This window comes from Nymphaea colorata, chromosome 4 (assembly GCF_008831285.2).
Source record: "Nymphaea colorata isolate Beijing-Zhang1983 chromosome 4, ASM883128v2, whole genome shotgun sequence".
Lineage (NCBI taxonomy): Eukaryota > Viridiplantae > Streptophyta > Magnoliopsida > Nymphaeales > Nymphaeaceae > Nymphaea > Nymphaea colorata.
The window spans coordinates 10,456,380-10,476,888 of record NC_045141.1 but is presented as its reverse complement, the minus strand read 5'-3'; the positions used below and the strand labels follow the sequence as shown (position 1 = coordinate 10,476,888).

At 40.3% G+C, this 20,509-nt stretch overlaps 2 protein-coding genes across 2 annotated transcripts; one reads left to right on the top strand and one right to left on the bottom strand.

Annotated features, from left to right (window-relative positions):
• The first annotated feature begins 1,410 nt into the window (after positions 1 to 1,410).
• On the top strand, positions 1,411 to 10,930 carry LOC116252711 (omega-6 fatty acid desaturase, chloroplastic). Its single transcript, XM_031627169.2, has 10 exons — positions 1,411 to 1,626; positions 1,714 to 1,771; positions 3,095 to 3,333; positions 3,414 to 3,557; positions 3,645 to 3,796; positions 5,935 to 6,057; positions 6,245 to 6,422; positions 6,581 to 6,699; positions 10,514 to 10,628; positions 10,720 to 10,930. The coding sequence occupies exons 1-10, from the start codon at positions 1,588 to 1,590 to the stop codon at positions 10,879 to 10,881; spliced, it is 1,329 nt and encodes a 442-aa protein (XP_031483029.1). The 5' UTR covers positions 1,411 to 1,587; the 3' UTR covers positions 10,882 to 10,930.
• Positions 10,931 to 12,153: 1,223 nt separating this feature from the next.
• LOC116252710 (BTB/POZ domain-containing protein At2g24240-like) lies at positions 12,154 to 14,358 on the bottom strand. Its single transcript, XM_031627168.2, has one exon. It carries the CDS (start codon positions 13,762 to 13,764, stop codon positions 12,433 to 12,435), a length of 1,332 nt encoding a protein of 443 aa, XP_031483028.1. The 5' UTR covers positions 13,765 to 14,358; the 3' UTR covers positions 12,154 to 12,432.
• Positions 14,359 to 20,509: the final 6,151 nt, after the last annotated feature.

The following is a 20,509-nucleotide window of genomic DNA, read 5'->3' as shown; positions in this document are numbered from 1 at the left end:
ATGAGTCCTCACATGGTTATAAAACCACTTGCAGTGCAACTAAGAAGTCTCCCAACTTGTTTCGTCTTAAACCCGAAGAAAATCACAAAGTAAAACACAATGTTGGCAATGAATTTGAAGTCACCTTTAGTTAGAGGATTTAAAGCAAGCCACCAACCCCAACCTGCCCACTTTGTAAATTGATTCAATGGGTTAGGCTTTTACTCTTCCAAAAGCAGTTAAAGTTCCATCTACTGGCCAGTACAAGCTTAAGCAAGCATAGGCATTGGAGGTGAGCGTTCTATCCTCAAAGTTTTACGCCATTGAAAGTTCAAGCAAGTCCGTCCTTGTAAAAATGAAGGAGCACCATCCACCTAGGCAGGATTGTGGAATCCAGCTCCCCTAGTTGTCATTTTGGAATAAACTAAAATATCCAGGATTTTGGAAATGCAAAAGCGATAGTGGCAGTAACCCATTGCCTAGTGATAGGGAACCCTACTGCCCCCGCCTGCACTCTAGGTCTAGAGTTGGGTAGATGTATCATTTTGACATCAATTACGTAATAACCAAGGGTGGAGCTAGAAATTTACCATTTGGAGGGTCGAATTAAAAATTTTAAATTTTGACACAAACCAAAATATCATTTTGTAATTTAAAAAAAAAAAATTGAAGCGGGGATGTCCTCCCCTACGAAAACCAACAAGTTGGAAGGGGAAAAATATGTCCAATGCAAATACAATAATCTTTGATACACTTGAGAGACGGATTCACATGGTCACCAAGTATGAAAGAATCGGAAAATCGCAATCACAGAAAGCCCCACCACGCTTAAAAGTAAAGAAATCATATGTAAAATGTGAATGTTTTTGGCGCTGACCAAACCCGCCAGCAAGGCACCAACCAAACTTCAGCCTCTCCATGTAAAAGCAAAGTACCAGGTCGGCAGGTTTAGTAAGATCTCTTGTGTTTAGATCTGGATTCTGTTCTACACAGATTCTTTAAAGAAAAACTTGAAAAACACATGCGACCTGCTTCCATCCCTACGTGGGAAGTGAGGTCAACTCATTCAGTCATGCTGATATAACATAAAATCTGTTTAAACTTGAATTTATTTAATTTAACTGACTGTTTTTAACCTAATTTAAGCGGTTACAAATGAAAGAAAATACGAAGTTAAGGGTAATTTTTTGTTATTCCCTGCATAAAAATTTCATTTTGTTTTGTGGGTAAAAACTAATGAAGGGTCCACGAGAGTGGCTCGGGTGGGTCGTGTCCGGTCTGGAGTTCTGCAGCACGAAATCTCACGTGGCGGTCTTTTTTTCGTGGCAGAGGACGAGGGAGAAGACCCGCTATCCAAGCTCGACGGCCGCCCGCCACGGGATGGTGGCAGGCTGGGCCCCGGAGAAGCAAGACAAATGGGAGAGAGAGGGAGAGCTCTCTCCGCCTCTCGTTCATCTGTAGGCGACGAGCTCCAAAGTGAGGGGGGGAAAGGGCGAGGGAGAAGCTCAAGGGGAGCGAGAAGAAGAGTCTTCCCAAGTCATTGAAACACTCCGTCTCAGTTGCTGGGAAGACCTCTCTCTGTCTCTTTCTCTCTCTGAAAACTCCCAAATGGCTTCCAGACTCTCCGGCTGTGTATTCCACTCAGTGGTAAGTTGTAAGAGAGAGAGAGAGAGATGATTTTTGTTAATGCCACTGACATTGTGTTTTATCTTGGTTGGTGTTGTGGCGATGCAGAGCTCTGGTCCTCAGGCAGCTCAGCACAGACGTCCGCTGTATCTAATGAGGTCAGCTGGTAAGAAAAGGGTCTTCTTCTTCTTCCTTCTTCCTTTGTCCTCGACACATCTTATCTTTATAAAACTAAATAACTTCTCCTCTAAAGATAAATGCCTTAATTTCCGATTTCATTACAACCCATCCTTTCTTTCTCCTTAATGGTGCCTGTCAGCTGGAAAGAGGACGGTCCTTTTAATTTTTTTTTATTGTGATTCCCCCATTTCCTCTTCCAAAAACGACAATCCATTACTTGTTCCACAGTTTTTCTTTTAATGACGAGCGTATAACGCTTGCTCGAAGTTGCAGTTTGCAACATAAAGAGTGTCGATTGTTTTCTTTTCTCTCCAATTCTCTGTGTGTGTGAGTTTATCCGTTTTTTCTTCTGTTGTTTGAGTTGGTGTAGGCGTTCAATCGCAATGTTGGAAAACAGATTTGGAAAATGTCCTTAGTGATAGAGATATTATATGTTTCTAGGCGAAAAATTGGATTTGGCCAACAGAAAAGTAGAGCACCTTGGTGAACTGTAAGCTGTGGAATCAGAATATGCGACAATCAGGTTCTGTTGTGAAATCTTCTGTTTCACCTAAAAGTTCCAAACATATTAATTGTAAACGTGCTCACTGCCTGATGTTACAGACATAAAGCAAATAAAAGGAGTGGAAGAGCAGAGAGAAAAAAAAACATATATCTTATTAGTTAAGCCAATGATCATGCATGCAACTGCCACCAAATTTTGTGAGAACCTCGAGGGTAACGACTAATAGAATGCTTTGAGTTTGTATTTCATACGTGATAATGATGCAGAATTGGACAAACTGGGTCAACGAGGAATACCCAGGGAGATGCAGTGTGGCTTGCTTTAAGATTTTCACCTGTTACTTATGCAAGCTAAGGGTGCAAATTAATCGTATAAGAAATTGAATTCAGTACAGCCGATGGAAGGGAAAACCGGCATGCTAACCAAATGGTTTGCACCCGCAATCCAAGTTGTACGATTTTTTCCCTGGCTTGTTTTTTGTCTTTTTTTCCAGTCTTTCAAGTTGCTCGTTCTTTTTCTTCCTTTTATAAAGCATGATTTTAGTTGGAAGTGATGATAGTGTAGAAGCCATTATTCTTACGACTCTCAGTTTCATTTTCTTTTTCTTCACTTAGGTGGTTAAGCAGGCTTTTCTTTTTCCTGCATGACATTTCACCGAGTTCAATTTTCTTTTTCTATTTAGTTCTCTTAGTGGTTAAGGAGGCTTTTGCTTTTCCTGCATGACATTTTACTTCGGTGTGTTTGCAGATAGCTTTCTGTAGTTCAGTTTGTTGCTTACGTATGACATGATATTTTTGCATTTAGGAACGGGCAAACTTAAATGGGGAAGCCTTTTGGACAAACATGTCATGGAAAATCGTGCATCCATGACCTTGAGGCGAAATTGTGTCAGAGTATCAGTTGCAGCTCCAGCTTCATCACCCTATCTGGACAGTGTAGAGAATAGGAAAAATTTGGCAGAGAGATATGGTTTCACAAATATTGGGGAACCACTTCCAGACCATATCACATTGAAGGATGTCCTTGATACACTCCCAAAGGAGGTTGGGAAGAGCTTTGTTTGGGTTTTATTGGGTCCTTTCTTTTCATTTGGTGTCAATTGGCTTGACAAATTTTATTTCAGGTATTTGAAATTGATGAATACAAATCTTGGAAATCGGTTTTGATATCAGTTACTTCCTATGCTCTGGGAATTTTTATGATTGCAAAATCACCATGGTACTTGCTTCCTCTAGCTTGGGCATGGACTGGCACTGCAGTAACGGGAGTAAGCGACTTTTCCTTTTTCTTCAGAAGCAACATAATTTTTTTATTTTCGGTAGTTTTATACAAATTTCCTTTCTTCTTTTTCCAGTTTTTTGTCATAGGCCATGATTGTGCGCATAAGTCATTTTCGAAGAACAAAATGGTGGAAGATATTGTTGGAACTCTAGCCTTTTTGCCCCTCATATATCCTTATGAGCCATGGCGCTTCAAACATGACAGGCATCATGCAAAAACTAACATGTGAGTATCTATTTCTCTGTTTTCTGAGTTGTGCTAATATTAATTTTGACATTCTTGTAGCAGAGTCTTTTAACTGCCAGATGTTATATTGATTCAGAACCTTGAAGCACTAATTTTACACAGTTAAATTTGAATAATGTTTACCGTGAAGAGATCCATGAGAGGAGAGAGCTGCGACCACATACTCTGTGTAGGACGAAATATAAGCCATGCAGTTTATGAGGCTTACCTCTAATTTTACCAGCTAAATTACTATGTTACACCTTGTGTGGCTTTCAGGATATTGCCTTGATTTGCAACTGATACACTTTCTTTGAGAAGGTTCTGGTGATATTGGGAATTACAGTTTTAGTATAGTCTGGTGCATACTTTTATCAGTTTGCAAGATTATCTTGGGCAGCTTAAAAGTAATGGCTGTCATCTTTATATAATATTTTCAAGTGCTAAAGGTAATAAAATAATAAATATTAGTGCATGATGAATCTAGTCTTCCCCTGGTCCATCTCCCTTCCTCTGAAATTTCTATGCAGCATATACACCCACTTGTGCAAATACATAACTCCTGTCTTGTTTTACACAGCAATCAAGTTGGTATCGTCTTATCATTTCTTTTTACTATCTATGTATGTGTATTGCTTCATCTTAAATAACTGCTAAAAGGATGAACTTTAACTTTCTGTTTGTGTTTGCATGCGCGTCTACTGTCTCCCCAAGTGTACATGTCTGTGTAAGAGGGTATGAGCTTGAGATCTTTTGTTTCTTGTTGAAGCCTCTTGCTTCATGTGGACATATCATACAAACACATCATATATTATATAGAAGGAAGAAGATATAAGTCCAAGGAAAACTTTTATGTACTTAAAGCAGCAAAAGAGGTCGTTTGACCTCCACTTGAACCTGTAGTTAATGAATCACCATGACCAACAAGCCTGAAATCTGGTAATAACAGTGACAGACATGAAGATGCCTATGTTAACATGGGCCTATCAGCTCCTGTCCTATGTTTCATCTATATAAATACCAGATCTTGAAACATGAAACGTTCACTCAGGACCAATATACTCCGGTATTTACTCCAGTAAATGTTTCGTTTGAATTGTCGGTTAGTTCTACTACATCGTCGTACATTTTCCATTTTTTGTTTGTAGTTGATGCACAAGGAATTGTCTATCATTTTGGTATACTAGTCTTTCTTAGCACATAATTATCCTCTGCACTTGTGTTTACCCTGAACCCATCCTATGTGATATAGGAAGACTTGGTTTTGTTAGATCACTCAGGGCCAATATACTCCAGCATTTACTCCAGGAAATGTTTCGTTTGAATTGTCAATTAGTTCTACTACATCGTCGTACATTTTCCATTTTTTTTTTGTAGTTAATACACAGGTGATAGTCTATCATTTGGTATGCTAGTCTTTCCTAGTGCATATTTATCCTCTGCACTTGTGTTTGCCCTGAACCCATCCTATGTGATATAGGAAAACTTGGTTTTGTTAGATCACTCAGGACCAATATAGTCCAGCATTTACTCTAGGAAATGTTTCGTTTGAATCACTTTGAATTGTCAATTAGTTCTACTACATCGTCATACATTTTCCATTTTTTGTTTGTAGTTAATGCACAGGGGATAGTCTATCATTTGGTATGCTAGTCTTTCTTAGTGCATATTTATCCTCTGCACTTGTGTTTGCCCTGAACCCATCCTATGTGAGATAGGAAGACATTGGTTTTGTTAACTAGTCATATTTTTTGTAGAAAACCATGGTAATTTGAAATGAATGTTATTGTAGGGTGTGAAAATTGGTAAAACTGAACGCAAGACTATTCTGCTGCCAAGTGTCGTACTAGTTTATGAGCTCAAAGCTTCAACCACCTATACAAGGGACTGATCTTCTGGCCTCTTTTCGCATGCCTAGGAAATTTGCTTCTTATAGTTGAAATTTTGTTGTTTGTATTGGTTCAACACATTCTCTAGTAGCTGTCAGTCAGTTACATTAGTTTCAGTCCACTGGTTCTTTGTAATGTCTGATGCTTATCAATCAACATGGCTTTGACCTTTTCCTGGACTGTGGTTTCAATTATTCATGAGACGCTGAATCCAAATTGATCTAGTTTGACAAGTTGTTTTTCCGTCAGGTTGTCTGAAGATACTGCATGGCACCCTGTTTGGAAGGAGGAGTTTGAAACTTCTGACTTGTTGCGGAAGTCAATAATAGCAGGATATGGTCCCTTCCGTCCATGGATGTCAATTGCTCACTGGTACCAATTGTTGACCTTTTCTTTTTGAGTGTTTAGCATGCTTTACTACTCGTTAATGAATGGAAGATGCAATCTATTACCATGATGCTCTGCCACTATTTTGTGAGCCTTGTTTTTGGCATGCTGTTTGATTCCTTCAATCTGGTCTTTTCACCTAACTCGTAATTCATGCTTATGGTTATTCCAGGCTAGTGTGGCATTTTGATTTGAAGAAGTTCAGACCTAGTGAGATTAAAAGGGTGAAAATAAGCTTGGCATGTGTCTTTGCATTCATGGCAATCGGGTGGCCTTTGATTATTTGGGCCTCTGGGATCACAGGATGGATCAAGTTCTGGTTGATGCCTTGGCTTGGTTATCACTTTTGGGTATGTCATTCATTCAGAAATTGTGTTCATCATTGTTTTGATGGCATGTGCATATCTCCTATAGTGAATTTGAAAGCATTTTTGAATCACTTCCTTCCTATTAACTAGAACATAAGATGTCAACCTTCATATTCATGTGATCTGCTTTTGACCTTCAGATGAGCACATTTACAATGGTTCATCACACAGCTCCTCATATACCTTTTAAAACTTCTGACGAGTGGAATGCAGCTCAAGCCCAGCTTGGAGGAACGGTTCACTGCAATTATCCTCGTTGGTGAGAATGCTTTCTTATTTTCTGTAGCCTCTTTTGTCTATTCTGTTACTTTTTCAGCTGAGACTAGTGGTTGCATTCGAGCATTCATTTTTTTGTCCTTCATTGTACTGTTATTGCTTTTATATGACTTATTGGCTGATATATCATGGTTACAATTTCGGAGTCAACTGCCAGTCATGGCGTTAACAAATATTACCAAAGCTTTTAGGTTGTTACTTGTCAGAAAATAACGCCTGAACTGAATCTTCTGTATTTCTCTGTATGCAATGTTTTTGAAATATCACCTCAAAACAATACCCTGGGTGATATTTTGAATTTTTGGCTTGGTAGTTTAATAGCTGAAGACAACTTCCGTCCAGTATTCTGTTTTCCAATTGATGAACACCATCTGCATCCAATAACTCATTTAATAGAGTAACCAAGCTCATCTAAGTCTTCCATCTGAATATTCTCTCTCTCTCTCTCTCTCTCTTTCTCTCTCTCTCTCTTTCTCTCTCTTTCTGGTTTCTTTCCTTAGTCTACAGCCTTATGTCCTAGGCATTCTGTTTCACTTGTCTCGAACCCCATACTCGTCAATCTTGGTCACTTTGCTTCTGGCATTAACAGCTAGATGCTATCTTTTTTTTTATTCCAGCGAAGGGAGGTGTTTTAAAACTTTCATCCATCCCATAATTTTTTTCTTTTGGCTATTATGAGTTATTTCCAACTGTACTTTTGATAGATCCCTTCAGTCCTCTAAAATGTGCAGCTTTTTACACTTGCTTGGCAAGGAATCAGTTGCAAATGGTAACCATGCCTCCTTTCTATCCTTTTTCCTCTGTTGAAAGACAGAAATGTTTCTTGGCCTTTCTGCATTGGCAACAAACATCTGACTCTGCTCAAGAAGGGTCCCTCCACCCCAGCTCGCACGTGATTGGTGTTGCTATTTTTTTGAGATTTTCAAATTTAATAGAATGGAAATTGTGTCCACTGCAGTAGTCCTCTTGACATGAGCAACCGTAATTTGTGCATAGTAGTTCGATGCTTAAGGTAGTTTTGGAGGCATTTGAAAATGCCCTGACAAATGTTGGTTCAGTTGCTTTTTTTAGAAGGTGCCACTTTCATTCCAGACTTCAAGGTGGGCAAGTAGGTTCCTCTACATCAGATGCTATCACCTTTCTGTTCTTCCTTGACCTTTTGTTTTTGCTTTCCTAGCAAACACCTTTGTGTTGTCCTTTTTCTGGTTTTACAGCAATAGATTCCCTATCTTTGTTCATCTATTGGCTTCTCTTTCATCCTTCACTGCTTCAAGAGACGCTACCTGCCATCATTTTTCATCATTTTTCCTTTGCAGTCTGCATTATTAGGTTATATAGATTCTTATTCCAAGTCCATTTCCCCACATATTCTTGGAGCCATAACCTCGTCTATCTTGAGCTTCTCATGCACTAAACTGTTCCTCTATGTCGTGTATGACTAATGCTCTTTGCTGCATCCTTAAGATGCATTTGTCATGCAACTTATGCATCTGTGGACGTGTGTTCGCCATGGATCAACTGCCAATACAAATGTAGGACACAGGTCCTGTTGAGTGCCATTTTGGCATTCAGAGGTCACTGCCTATGTCAAACATGGGGTCCTCTTGGGGCCACAATTGTTCTTCTTGTTCTTGGAATGCTAGGAACTGGACATTCTGTTCTTGGCACCCCACAGAGGAGGAATCAAATGCCCTCTAATTTGGCATTGTAGCCTGTCAGGCATCGACTCTCCTTCCAACTTACTGCTCTTGGATCTACTTCACCTTTTTTACTGAGCTGCTTATCCATTCACCTCTTCCTCTCAATTGTGTGTCAGTTGTCCACTTTGATCCTCCCTAATTTTCCTCCTGATTCTACTTTAACCTTTTTCATTTATGGCATAATTAGGCCTACATTTTCTTTTTCTCCCCTTCAATTTTTTTCATTTGATCTCATACGCAACAACATTGCATCTTCCAACCTAACCCCTCATGCAACCCCCAAACATCAGCCGCTTCCTCTCCTTCCTCCTCTCATGCTGCTTATTGTTGCTCAGAGGATATTCTTTCATCTTCATGGACTCCTTCCACTATAAATCTTAGTGCCAATTCATTCTTGGTCAATACTCTGCAGGACACACTTTGCTATTGGCACTTCATGGCTATCTCCTTCGCGTGGAGCTCTTTCTCTGAACACATTACACAGTGTTAGTCACCCTTGGTCCCTGATGACTGCTTTGCAAAGGCCAGGTTTGAACTGGGTCTAGCCTGTCCAAATCCACCCAGGCCAACCTTGATAGGGTCAAGCCAAGCTTGGATTGTTCCTACAAGCACTGGGCTGAATCCAGTATGTTATGGATTATGTTGGTTACTTGACCTGGCTCAACCCAGCTGGTTGAATTTGAGAAGTTTTCACTTCAGAAAAATTATCTATACAGAAGAAGTTTGCACTCGAATTTGGCAATGCCAGCAGTGACTAGTCTGAAATAGGAAACAAATCAGCTTTCATATATTATTAACATAATATTGTTATTATATTATTTTTTAATGTTTTAATATATTTATTCTAGTTGGGCATATTTAGGAAATTTGGATCAATGTCCCAGAACGAATCTGAGCAGTTATCCCAAGCCGAGAGTCAATTTTGAGTCGGTCCATGATGGTCAATGCTAAGCTCAGGCGTTAGTTAGACAATCCACAAACTTAATCCTGACTCCAAGTAGTGAACTTTGATGGTTATCTAGTTTGGGGTCCCTGTAGTGGTTCAATCTTCTTGGCAGACTTATAAAGGCTAAAATTTTTTTTTTTTTTTGTCTAGTCTACCTTCTTGTGTAGGACACCCTGCAAGTCCTTTTATGAGTTTTAAATCACAGGCATCTTGTACGAAATTGTTTAGCATTTGGAATGATTTTTTCTAAGGTAGGAACGGTGAGTTGTCACATTCTTGGTTAGCCTTCAATTTTCTGATGGAGGTTGTATTGGAATGTTAGTGTGCAGCTCATCCACTCATGTTCCCAATGAAGGGAGAAAGCTATTGCTCCTTAGGTTAATGTTCTTAAAAGGAGAGGCACAACGACCTAAATTATTGCTTTCTAGTGATATTGTCTGGGATTTTACCCTTCAATACAACATTGCTGTTAGAGGAACAGAACCGCATTTTCTTTGCATTTTTATCCATCCTGCTTGTTTTCCTTCTCCAGTGAAAAGACTAGCCTGCTGAAAGGATTAGCTAAAAATTTGTGATACTGCCGAAGATACACTAGAGGTCCTTCAGTTTGGTAACTAATAAAGGCAGCAAGAATGCAGCAAGTGTAGGGAATCTGCCTATGGATGTAAAAGTAAAATTTTCAAAATATGTTTTTGTGTGTGCATACATGCATAAATCCACGTCAACTGAACCATAGTAGAGTAAGAATTTTGAACCGTCTCTTAGGCCTTTGATAATTGAAAAACCTTTTGTGTTGATAAACATTTGCTCTAAGCGATCAGTACCACTTTCCTTTTCTTTTTCCTTTTTTTTTCTTTCTAATGTTCTATGAAGCGAGGCAAAACTTTTGCTATTGGCCACTTATTTTTAAATCAGTTTTCTCGGCAAAACCTTTTTCCCTACTGGTGGGAAAAATTTTGTCTATCCATATTCGGGTAAAACCTCCTTCACTTCCTTCTTTTGTTTCTTTGGAGCGAATCAAACATGGAACAATTTTTTTACTTTTATTTCCTTTTTCTATCAATCGTACAGGGAAATCCTTTTGTTGAAACTTTTCTTTTTATCTTGAATGGCAAAGGCCCTTACTTTCTTGCTCAACCACTCATATGCAGGGTAGAGATTCTCTGTCATGATATCAATGTTCACATACCACATCATATATCCCCAAGGATACCCAACTACAATCTGAGGGCTGCTCACCAGACGCTGAAAGAAAGTTGGGGCACGGTACGTTCAAAATCTGTCACCTTTACTTTCTCCATCTTTCTTGTTTCCCAATTCTGATGCTTTTTCCTCTTTGGTGATTCTTGATGAGTAGCATATGAACGAGGCTACTTGGAACTGGCGACTAATGAAGACCATAATGACAATATGCCACATATACGATCAAGATCACAATTATGTTCCCTTTGATGAAGTTGCACCCGAAGATTCCCAACCCATTACATTCTTGAGAAAGTTCATGCCTGAATTCAGTTAGACGAAAGTACTTTGAATTAATTGAATTTGCCCCCGGCAGATTGGTTCAACTTAGTCTCTCTCTCTCTCTCTCTCTCTCTCTCTCTCATTATAGCATATTTTCGAGAAGGCTTGCAGCACGAAGGGGATTTTCATGCAAGTAAAGAAACACGCCAAGTCTTTCTCCATCAATTGTTGCATCCGTTCCATCGTCAGACCTATGGCAGATGTTTGTAAACAGCTAAGCAGTAGGAAGCAATATCTTCTCACTCTATGATGTACTAGGGACACGTGACTTTTTACATTTTTTCCCTGTATGCTCTGCCATGCTTGAGTAAGGTTGCAAGAACACAGTCAGTTGGGACAAAGACAAGCTTATATCCAAGATTTTGCAAATGCCGAGTGCATTCAGTTGGGATCAAATACAAGCTGATATCCAGGATTTTGCCAATGCCATATAAATTTCCAAGTTCTGGGACATTTTAATTAAGTTTCATCATGGAAGCATGTTAACATGCCAGTTATTTGGTCTAATGTGAAGGTGTTTCCCTTTTCCTAATTCACCAAAATTTGTCATTTTTTATCACTGAGCGATGCCATAAAATGTACACGTCTGACACATGCAATTCAACCGTTAATTTAATGGTACTCGTAGAGAAGGCTTGTATCCCTGCCCATTAACCCGCAACTCTTCTTGCAGATGAGTGCTTGGGCTTTAAACTTCAATATCACGGTTGCAAGATCCCCTTTGCCAGCTCAGAGAAATGGACCAACAAAAATGTCACGGAAATGGAAGCGAGCAGAAGTCCGGGCGCCGCTGCACGTTGTTCTGTGATTGATTGGCAGTCCCAAAACAGTTGAGACTTTCTGCTAGGCACCTGGAGATCTGATGCAGTTTCCACAAATCGGTTGTTTGGAGGTCGTGATGCCCAAGGACAGCTTCTCTCTTCGACGAACACGCACAGAGAGAGAGAAGCTTACGCGTATCAAATAATTTAATAATAGTCACACTAGTTTTGCGAATAACATTGTTTTTTGGACCGTCTGCACCTGCTTCAGTAAAACATGATAAAGCAAGCAGACAGGTAGCAGCCTACCTGTGACAAACGGCAATCTCTAGGAAGGAAAAGAAAAATGAAAAAGAATTGGTTGGTCCACTGATAAGTGTCAGACAGGTACCAGTTATTTTCTCTTTGTTGTGTACACGGTCCTTTACGATCGTCTGGTTATTTGTAAGCATCCAGATTCATCCTCCTGTTTGGACAAACTAAGAAGCAGAAGGAAACAAGGGGCGGAAAAAAATGAAGATGCTATTAAATGCCAAACAAGCCTTCCACAAATCCATTCATAGTTACATGATCATTCCTGAATTACAACTCTAGCTCATTGTGTAAAAACCCAAGCATCTGCACCTGTTCTCCTTTTGGCTACAGCAGGGTGAAAAAAAAAAGAAGCTACATGTCTATGCTTACCAACTGTGAAAGTTACAAGAACATGCAATTACAAGAGGAACATCATTCAGCTCCCCCAAATCATTAATTCCTGAAAGAAGAGGAAGATGATAAGGCAGCTGTCATGACAGAGCTCTCAAGGGAGGAGTCTCCCACACGTCGAACACATCCTCTTCATTGTGGAGAACAAAGAGACGATCCCCACCAATGGAGAAATCGCAGATTGATCCTCCATGGCTTCTCCTCAGCCGTGAGGTAAGAACCCAATCCGGCCCACAGAAAACTGAGATGCTGTCGTTGGTGGATGCAAAGAGCTGCCCCCCATGGGTAGCCAGCTTTGGGTAGCACCTCTCATCGGCGTTGCCCATCTTCAGCAGCCTGCTCCTCGTGCTCCACCTGACGCTTCCTCCGTTGCTTCTGAGATCCATGAACCCCAGATCGTCGTACTGGTTGACCACACAGATGGAGTTGCCGTCCTCCATGACGATGGCGTCTAGCACCATCTTCTCGTCGATGGTCGCCGGCCACCCAACGTCAGACCACGACCAGACAGCCTTCTTCTCCCTGAAATCCAGCAATTGGATGTAGCAATTCTCCGTTCTCGGGTAGAGAGTAGCGACGAAGAGGAGGTTGGTGGTAGGGAGACACTGAAGCCTGCCGGAGTCGCCGATGGACCAGCCGGCCGTCTCATAATAGAAGTCCGTCTGCTTCCCAGTGTATCCGTCCCATACCCCAATTCCATACTCATTGCTCCGGCCTCTGCAACTTGCAAAGATCTGGCCAGATTCCGGGGAGAAGCTGAGCGCCCCAGCGGAGAAACTCTTCGGCTGGTTCTCGTGACTTACCTGAAACTTGTAGAGGAGCTCACCGGTGGATGAATTGAACATCCCCATCCCGCCGTCGCCTCGATCGATCCTCTCGCAGGCGCAGACGGCCACTCGGTGGGCGTCAACGAACCCCATATCATTGATTCTCTGGTAATTCAGATTGAGCGGAGGAAGCTGCTCCATAGTCCAGCTATAAACGTGAACCATACTGCCGTGCGCCACCACGCAGCCGCCGTCGGGGCCGGCGCGGATGGCCGTGCCGTCCCCTGGCGCCCGCCCGCGTACAGAGGTCGCCAGCTTCACACGGTTGCCGTCGAACTCGCCCCACTTGGCTGCCCGGACGTGATCCAGGAGCCCGTAGTACAGGGCCTCCCGGTAGAGGAGATGCTCCGGTAGGTTGGCCGGGATATGGAGCTCGCCGGTGCGCAGCAGGTCAAGCAGCACGGAGAAGCAAGCGGGATTCCGGTCAATGAAGTACTCGTTCTGTCCGCCGTCCATCGGTCCTCTAGGGTTCCATTGGTCGTCAAACATAGCGCCGAACAACGAATTCCGGCCGGCGTTGGCCAGTGTGGTGGTGGTCGTCTCGAATATCCTGCCCCCAACATTGAGCTTGATCCTGTCCTTCATCCAATCATGTAGATGAAGGCCTGCCCACCGGGCAGAAGCAAGCACAGACAACAACCCAAAACTCGCTATCAATCGTGAAATTTCACAGGCAGAGAAGGGGATGAGAGAGAGAGAGAAGGGGATGAGAGAGAGGGAGAAGGGGGTGAGGAGATGGGTCGATCGGAAATAGGCGAAAGGAAACAAAAGAGAAGCCGAAACGGCGGGGGTCGCAAGCCAAACTCTCGATTATCAAGGCGATCACCCTTGGAGAAAGTCTGGGGATTGGATTACAATTTTATAAAGAAGAGAACAGAAAGAAAAGGAAAAAGATTAGGTGGCCTGAAACGTTGAGTTGGAAAGTCAAGTGGAAGGATCGAAAACAAAAGGAAGAAGTTGAGCAGATCGAATCAGGAGCGACCATCGACGAATGAAATTCTCAACCGAGAGGGGAACAGACGGGCAGAGACAGAGAGGAGAGAGAGAGAAAAACAACCGGGATTATGGTCGGTTGATGAGATGGATTTTTTTGAATTTGTTTCCTGGGGAGAAATTTGGGATCCGCCTTCTCTCTGCCGGGGGGACCCAGGGGGCGGGACGGCCGGACAGCGTTCAAAATAGAAATCCGTTCGTTAAAATTCTTTTTGGCATAGATTTTCATTGAAAAGCCCAAATTTTGATCGCATTTCCACAAACATTAAAACACTTCCGGAAATTTTGCTAAATAGGTTAAATAACTACTAACTGAGATCACGACCCGAGGTGGCAACCTAAAAGGAAATTTCTCGTGTTTCAAGACCAAAGATTTAGGGCATGCCTCTAAAAGTGTAGGCCTGTGTCAGAAAAGCATTCAAAGTTAAGCACCTTTTCAGAATTAGCGAAAAACAAGCCTGCGAACCGAAATTCAGAGGGAAGTTAGGGTGGAACCGGCGGTTACCACCGTGGACGTCATCGTCTAATGTCTTCAGTCGGGTCAGCTGCCGCGGAGTTTTTGGGTCCAACAAAAGACAAACCAGCGTGTTTCCTTCTCTCTTTCTTCCACGCCCCTTGTTATCTGCGTCGACCCAATACGGCATTGAAAATAAATATTTTAAAATATTAATTAATTAATTTTTTAAATGAATATTTAAATAAAATTGATACTGGTCCGACGAGGAATGGGAAGCTGAACCGCTTTTTCAGTATAGTCTAGTCCCCTGTTCATCCTCTAGTCAAGGAATGAATCAATTTTGGTAAAGAAATCCAGGTCTGATTGTTAATCAAATTTGGACTCGGTGTGTAATTTCATAACTAAATTGGATATAAGTCTGATATATGGTTAAGATATTTTAAGAATTTGGCCCCTTAATTGAAACCAAACAAAGTAAAAATGGTTATCCTGTTACTTAGATCAAACTATGTGAAACTCAGCTAAGTTACACAGATATGGGTATGAGTAGGACGAAGTGAGTACAAATATTGGGATTTTAGAAAATCTGTATATGGGATACTGATTGGTTACTAAAACCACCATCAATCATTGCTAAAAATACTATAGATCTGCATCACAAATTATTGCAAATTGTCGCTAATGCTATGTGTGTGAGAGAGGGAGTCTATACTCTCTCAATGGCTGCCGGATGATTAAAATTTAAAAATTTATCTGTAAATCATTGTTAAAGCAGTCGTGAACCATCACCATATGCTATACATAATAGCTAATGTCAATGAGAGGCTCTAGTAACAAATTTTTAAATTTCAGTTAACCTCCACATATATATATATATATATATATATATATATATATATATATATATATATTTTCAATTACTATGTATGAAACTATGTATAATTGTCAAACCGCAAGTCTTTCTAAAACCAAAGTAAACTTATCAACAAATATTTGGGTATTTTCCTAACATAATAAACATTAAATGGTCTCCCTCTGTCTCCGTTAAGTGCAGTCCCACTCCGTACTTTTGAAATTCATTATCGCCAATAATAATGACAATAATTATAAAAATAATTAATAATAAATAACGGTGTTTAATGCTGAGGTAGTTGGACGCGGTGGCTTTTAACTATCTAGGAGGGAAAGCGGAAAATCAAGCTCTTAGCCCAAGAGAAGCAGCTGCTTTAATCCCATGGAAGTTGCGGACTTGTCTTTTTCTTTTTCTTTTTCTTTTCTCCCTCCCTCTCTTTCCTTGCCGTGAAGACTACCGCCTTTAGGTCGATGACGATTGGAAGAATGTGAGCGTGTGGGGACAAAGGATGGATGACGCTTTCCCAGCACATGTTTAGGTCGCCTGTATCTGCAATTACACGCCAACCAGCACTACTATTCCAAGTCATGCTGGTGTCAACGGGTCGGGGTGAGATTGGATTTTGATCTGCACCAGATCCAATAGGTTTCAATTTGGTGCCGCTCAATTAAAATCCAAATTTTGGTGAATAGGAGGAATATTTCGTTCTATCCCAACTAACCCTACAGGTTCATTGAACAATGTTTGTTGTATGTTATGGACACATCATTCTAGTATTTAATGAATTTGCATCATTTTAAAGATAGATTCATTGAACAATCATAGCGTGTTTTAATTGTCAAATGGAAAACGAAACAGTTTGTAACTGTTGTTCTATGAATATGGTCAAAAGATTGGGGCAAATTCACATAATGATTTTTATGGTATCCCATAAATCTGCCTAAATCCTTGAGCTATGTTTATGAAATAGTTACATACTATTTCATATGCCAATAAACTTTTAAGGTACAAGATTTGTTTTTGGTGCTTCGAGATGTTGCCTTTGCTGCGTTTCAACTTGCATATCAATGGCCTCCCACTTGTAATACAAAAGACTTGACTTCTTAAGCATTTGAAACGAGAATTGGCTGCCTACTACGCACACACTACCGTTACGCGGACCTCAAAAGACAAGTGATGTTTACAGGACGTGGATCCGGTGCTAGCTAGTAGGATCCAGATCCGGATCTAGTAGCTGAACTTGCATCTGTTCTGAGATGCCTAAAAAAATTGGTAGTTGGGTGCAGTTAAATTTCTGATCCAAAGTTACTTTGATGATGAATTAATTAAAGAAGGCTGTGGAGCTGGATTGAGCTCTGTCAGATTGGCGACCAACACGATGACTGAATGACCAAAATAGTCATGGAAAAGAAAAAGTGAAAGCACCCTTTTATAAGGACAAAAATGTAAAATGTTAAAAAAAAAAATACAAAGACTAACATACACCTCCAACTGTAAAGCGGTGGCTTGTGAATAAGGATTGTACCATCCCAACTACGAGATTAGTTGGGACTGAGCATTGGAAGGATGTAATGCATCTGGCTAGGTTAATGGATCAATGAGAGCATGGTCTTCAATTTGATTCATGTGGTGCCATTATTGTGTACTGTAAATGTAAATGGCAGCACTGCACAGGTTTACCACGGGCAGGGTGAACAATGAGTCGATAATTCGACTTGTTAAAGCTCGGCTCATGAACAAGTTCGAGCCAAGTCATTTGCTTAACGAGTCGAACTCGAATTCATGAGTCAACTAGTTCAAATAATCGAGTTGAGTTCGAGCTCAACACGTAACTGTCGAGTTTGTCGAGCCTTAATCAAGTCGATATATTCAAACAAGTTTACGAGTTTGTCGAGCCTTACTCGAGTCGAGCTCGAGCTCAACACGAAATGATGAATATCAATTCTATTCAAACGAGTTTGTCGAGCCTTAATCGAGTTGAACTCGAGGTCAACACAAATGATGAATATCAATTCTATCAAACGAGTTTGTCAAGCCTTAATCGAGTCGAGCTCAAGCTTAACACGTAACTGCTGAGTTGAGCTCGAGCTATTCTCGAGCTCGAGTTGAGTCAAGCTCGAGGTTTCATTAGTCGAGCCGAGCTCGAGCTTTCTGAATTCAGGCTCGACTCACCTCATGTTCACCCATGCAAACTCTAGTTAGCAGGTGTACCAGGGGTCTACCTAAGTCTTAAAGCAACCTTAAACCCCAGGATCGAGGGAAAGAGGAGGGGTTTGGCCCTTTTTCGAGCGGTTTCTGCTCACCAGAAAATTAGTTGGCTGGGGTAACTACATGTGCTCAACATGATGCTTTCATATTGACAAAGAGTTTATAAGTAACTTATAAGTTTAGGGTTCAAATTTCCAATCCTAGTCTTATTTTTTGGCATTGATTGTATTAAGTAAGATTCATACCAACATGCGTTGCATCGGTTCAGCTTGTATTCAATGTGCAAAGAGGTTACTTGAACATCGCAAAATAAGCTAAACAGGACAACTACTCAAATCGATAGAGTTAGCTCAGCTAACACATTCTCAGAATAGGTGTTAAGTTCGACCCAACTCAACTTGCATGAACTTGTTAGGTGGCAACTTGTCTGTTTTAGAATTTAAATCTGTTGTGTACCGGATGTTGCCAGAATTGTTAAAAAGTTAAAAGTGTGACACTAAAAAGGCACCATTTAATTTTTAACTATCCAACAACATCCATCCAACATGCAATATATTTGAATTGTTATATGCATGTATATGTTATGTTAGAAATCCTACTAAATTAACTATTACTTTTGACAATAGGTTTTAAATTCATAACTCTTTGACAAGCTAGGGGTCACTGCATTTTTTTGGCCTATTTCTCTTTACATCAGCTGGTCCAGAATCAGCCTTTTTTTTTTTCAGAAACTACGTAAGGAATTGGAAGACTAGCCCATGACGTTATACATCAATACATATGGAAGACAAGCCCATGACCAATTAAATGCACACACACACATATGGCTTGTTTGCTGTGTATGTTGTCAAGTCAAGCTGGGTTTTACCTTTCATAACAAGGGGGGCCTCAGATTTTTAGAACATCAAAATTATATACATAACTATTAAAAGTTTACTTTAACCTATATAAGAAAAATTATATTTTGTCCCTGTTAAAATTTTTGAAGTTATAGTTCGACCCCTTCAACAAAAATTTTCCTAACTCCACCCCTGAGTGAATGTGATCCAAATCTAGGTCTAACAAGCTTGAAGCGGCCAAACTTATGCACTAAAAAGTCTTATATGTCTATTCTATATCAACATTTCATTTTAAGGACATTCAGTATCAGATTTTGAGACCAAACACGTCAGATTATTTCTAAGAGATTATTTTGTCACGAGCATATAAGCTGCTTGAGTTCCCAAAAACTAGCTCCAAATGCAAATCCGGGTTTCCCTATCTGATAAAGGAAGATTTCATTAAAAAAATACGATGAATTAACAGTGGATCCATGTCAAGTGGGAAACGTTTACATCCATAAGATCATAGACTGGATTTCGAATTAAAAATAAAGGAAAAAAATAGGGAAGGAGTAGCAGTAGTTGGGGATGTCAATAAATCCAAATTGAATCAGATATCCAACCGAATGTTTCAAAAAAATCTAATATGAAAACAATTTAATATCCTAATAAGAAATCGGATTGGGTTTGGATTTAATAGATAAGATCTGATTGAATTCAGATATACATAATATCTTATCAAATTCGGATTTAGGTTCAGAACCGATTTAGTTTTTAAATAAATATCCTAAATCCAATTCTCTTACCTTTTGAAAATTGTCCAAATTCAGTTCAAACTTTGGATTTGGATTCAAATATGAATGTGAAAATTAGATTTGGATTTGGATGTGAATGTAAAATTCAGATTTGGATTCAGATATGACTTTTCAATATTTGTATTTGAATCCGAATACGAATATGTGAATATCCGAAAAAATAGAAACAGTTAAAGGTAGATTATGTGTTCAATCTATTGACATCCCTAACAACGTTGGTCTCCATTGAAGCTTCCACCTGACTGCAATCATGTGAATTGTAAAGCAACAAAACGTCCAATAAAAGGAGAGATCGTGGCTTGTAACAGCTGGACCTAATCAAATTTTGTTGCTAGAATAAGAGTTGACTCCGGACCTTTCTATCTTATTATCAATCATCTCTTCAATGTACAACTATAGTGATGAAAGTTCAATTGAATTAGATCAATTGAAGCACTGAGTATAGGAATTAAATCTGCCAGCAACTCTCAAAAAACTCTCTTACACTTGTTGGATTCGACATACTAATGACTTGTCAACTTGGTGTTATTCACAAATCGGCCCTTACTAATCAAGAGACTTGGCCATCTCCAAGGGGGTTGGCGCGACGATTGGGGGGGACAGGGCTGGTAAGCATGCAGACTTCGTTTCAAATCTCAAACAGACATCAACTCTTTGTGCTGCAAAAAAAGATAAGTTGATTGCATCCTGTGACATGACAGGTGCTTGTTACTTTTATCGGTAAGTTCAACAGATTGGTGCATCAAATATTAATAAAAATATACTCTAAAAAATTTATGACCTGACATAGATAAGCTGCCGAATCAACTCGTTAACCATTCACCTAGTAGTCAACCTCTCTGAATCCAATTCAAGGGTTTGCAACCATGCAACCAACACACATCTCACATTACATTACAGAACTGTGTGTTATGAGGCCGTTTATGGATGTAAGGAGAGCTTCTCAGTAATATTAGTCCTATAATGCATGCATGGGAAAGTAATCCTACTCAACATAAGTGGTCAACACAAAAAAGTAGCGAGAGAAATCATGAGAATCAAAATGGAACCAGCCCTATCATTGCTGCCAGTACAATAAAGGATTTTAGAGTGTCTAAGTTTGTCTTGGAACAAAGCAAACTATGTTGAGGCTGCTGAAGGCAATTGGCCACACCAGCCTAAGGGTCGCGTCGGGCCGGGCTGC

Bases quoted from the DNA above. Each gene is read 5' to 3' on its own strand.
- LOC116252711 (XM_031627169.2), top strand. From the start codon at position 1,588: ATGGCTTCCAGACTCTCCGGCTGTGTATTCCACTCAGTG. The intron at 1,772-3,094 runs GTAAGAAAAGGG...TTTTGCATTTAG, and splicing joins GTATCTAATGAGGTCAGCTG to GAACGGGCAAACTTAAATGG. The intron at 6,700-10,513 runs GTGAGAATGCTT...ACTCATATGCAG, and splicing joins CACTGCAATTATCCTCGTTG to GGTAGAGATTCTCTGTCATG.
- LOC116252710 (XM_031627168.2), bottom strand. From the start codon at position 13,764: ATGAAGGACAGGATCAAGCTCAATGTTGGGGGCAGGATATTCGAGACG.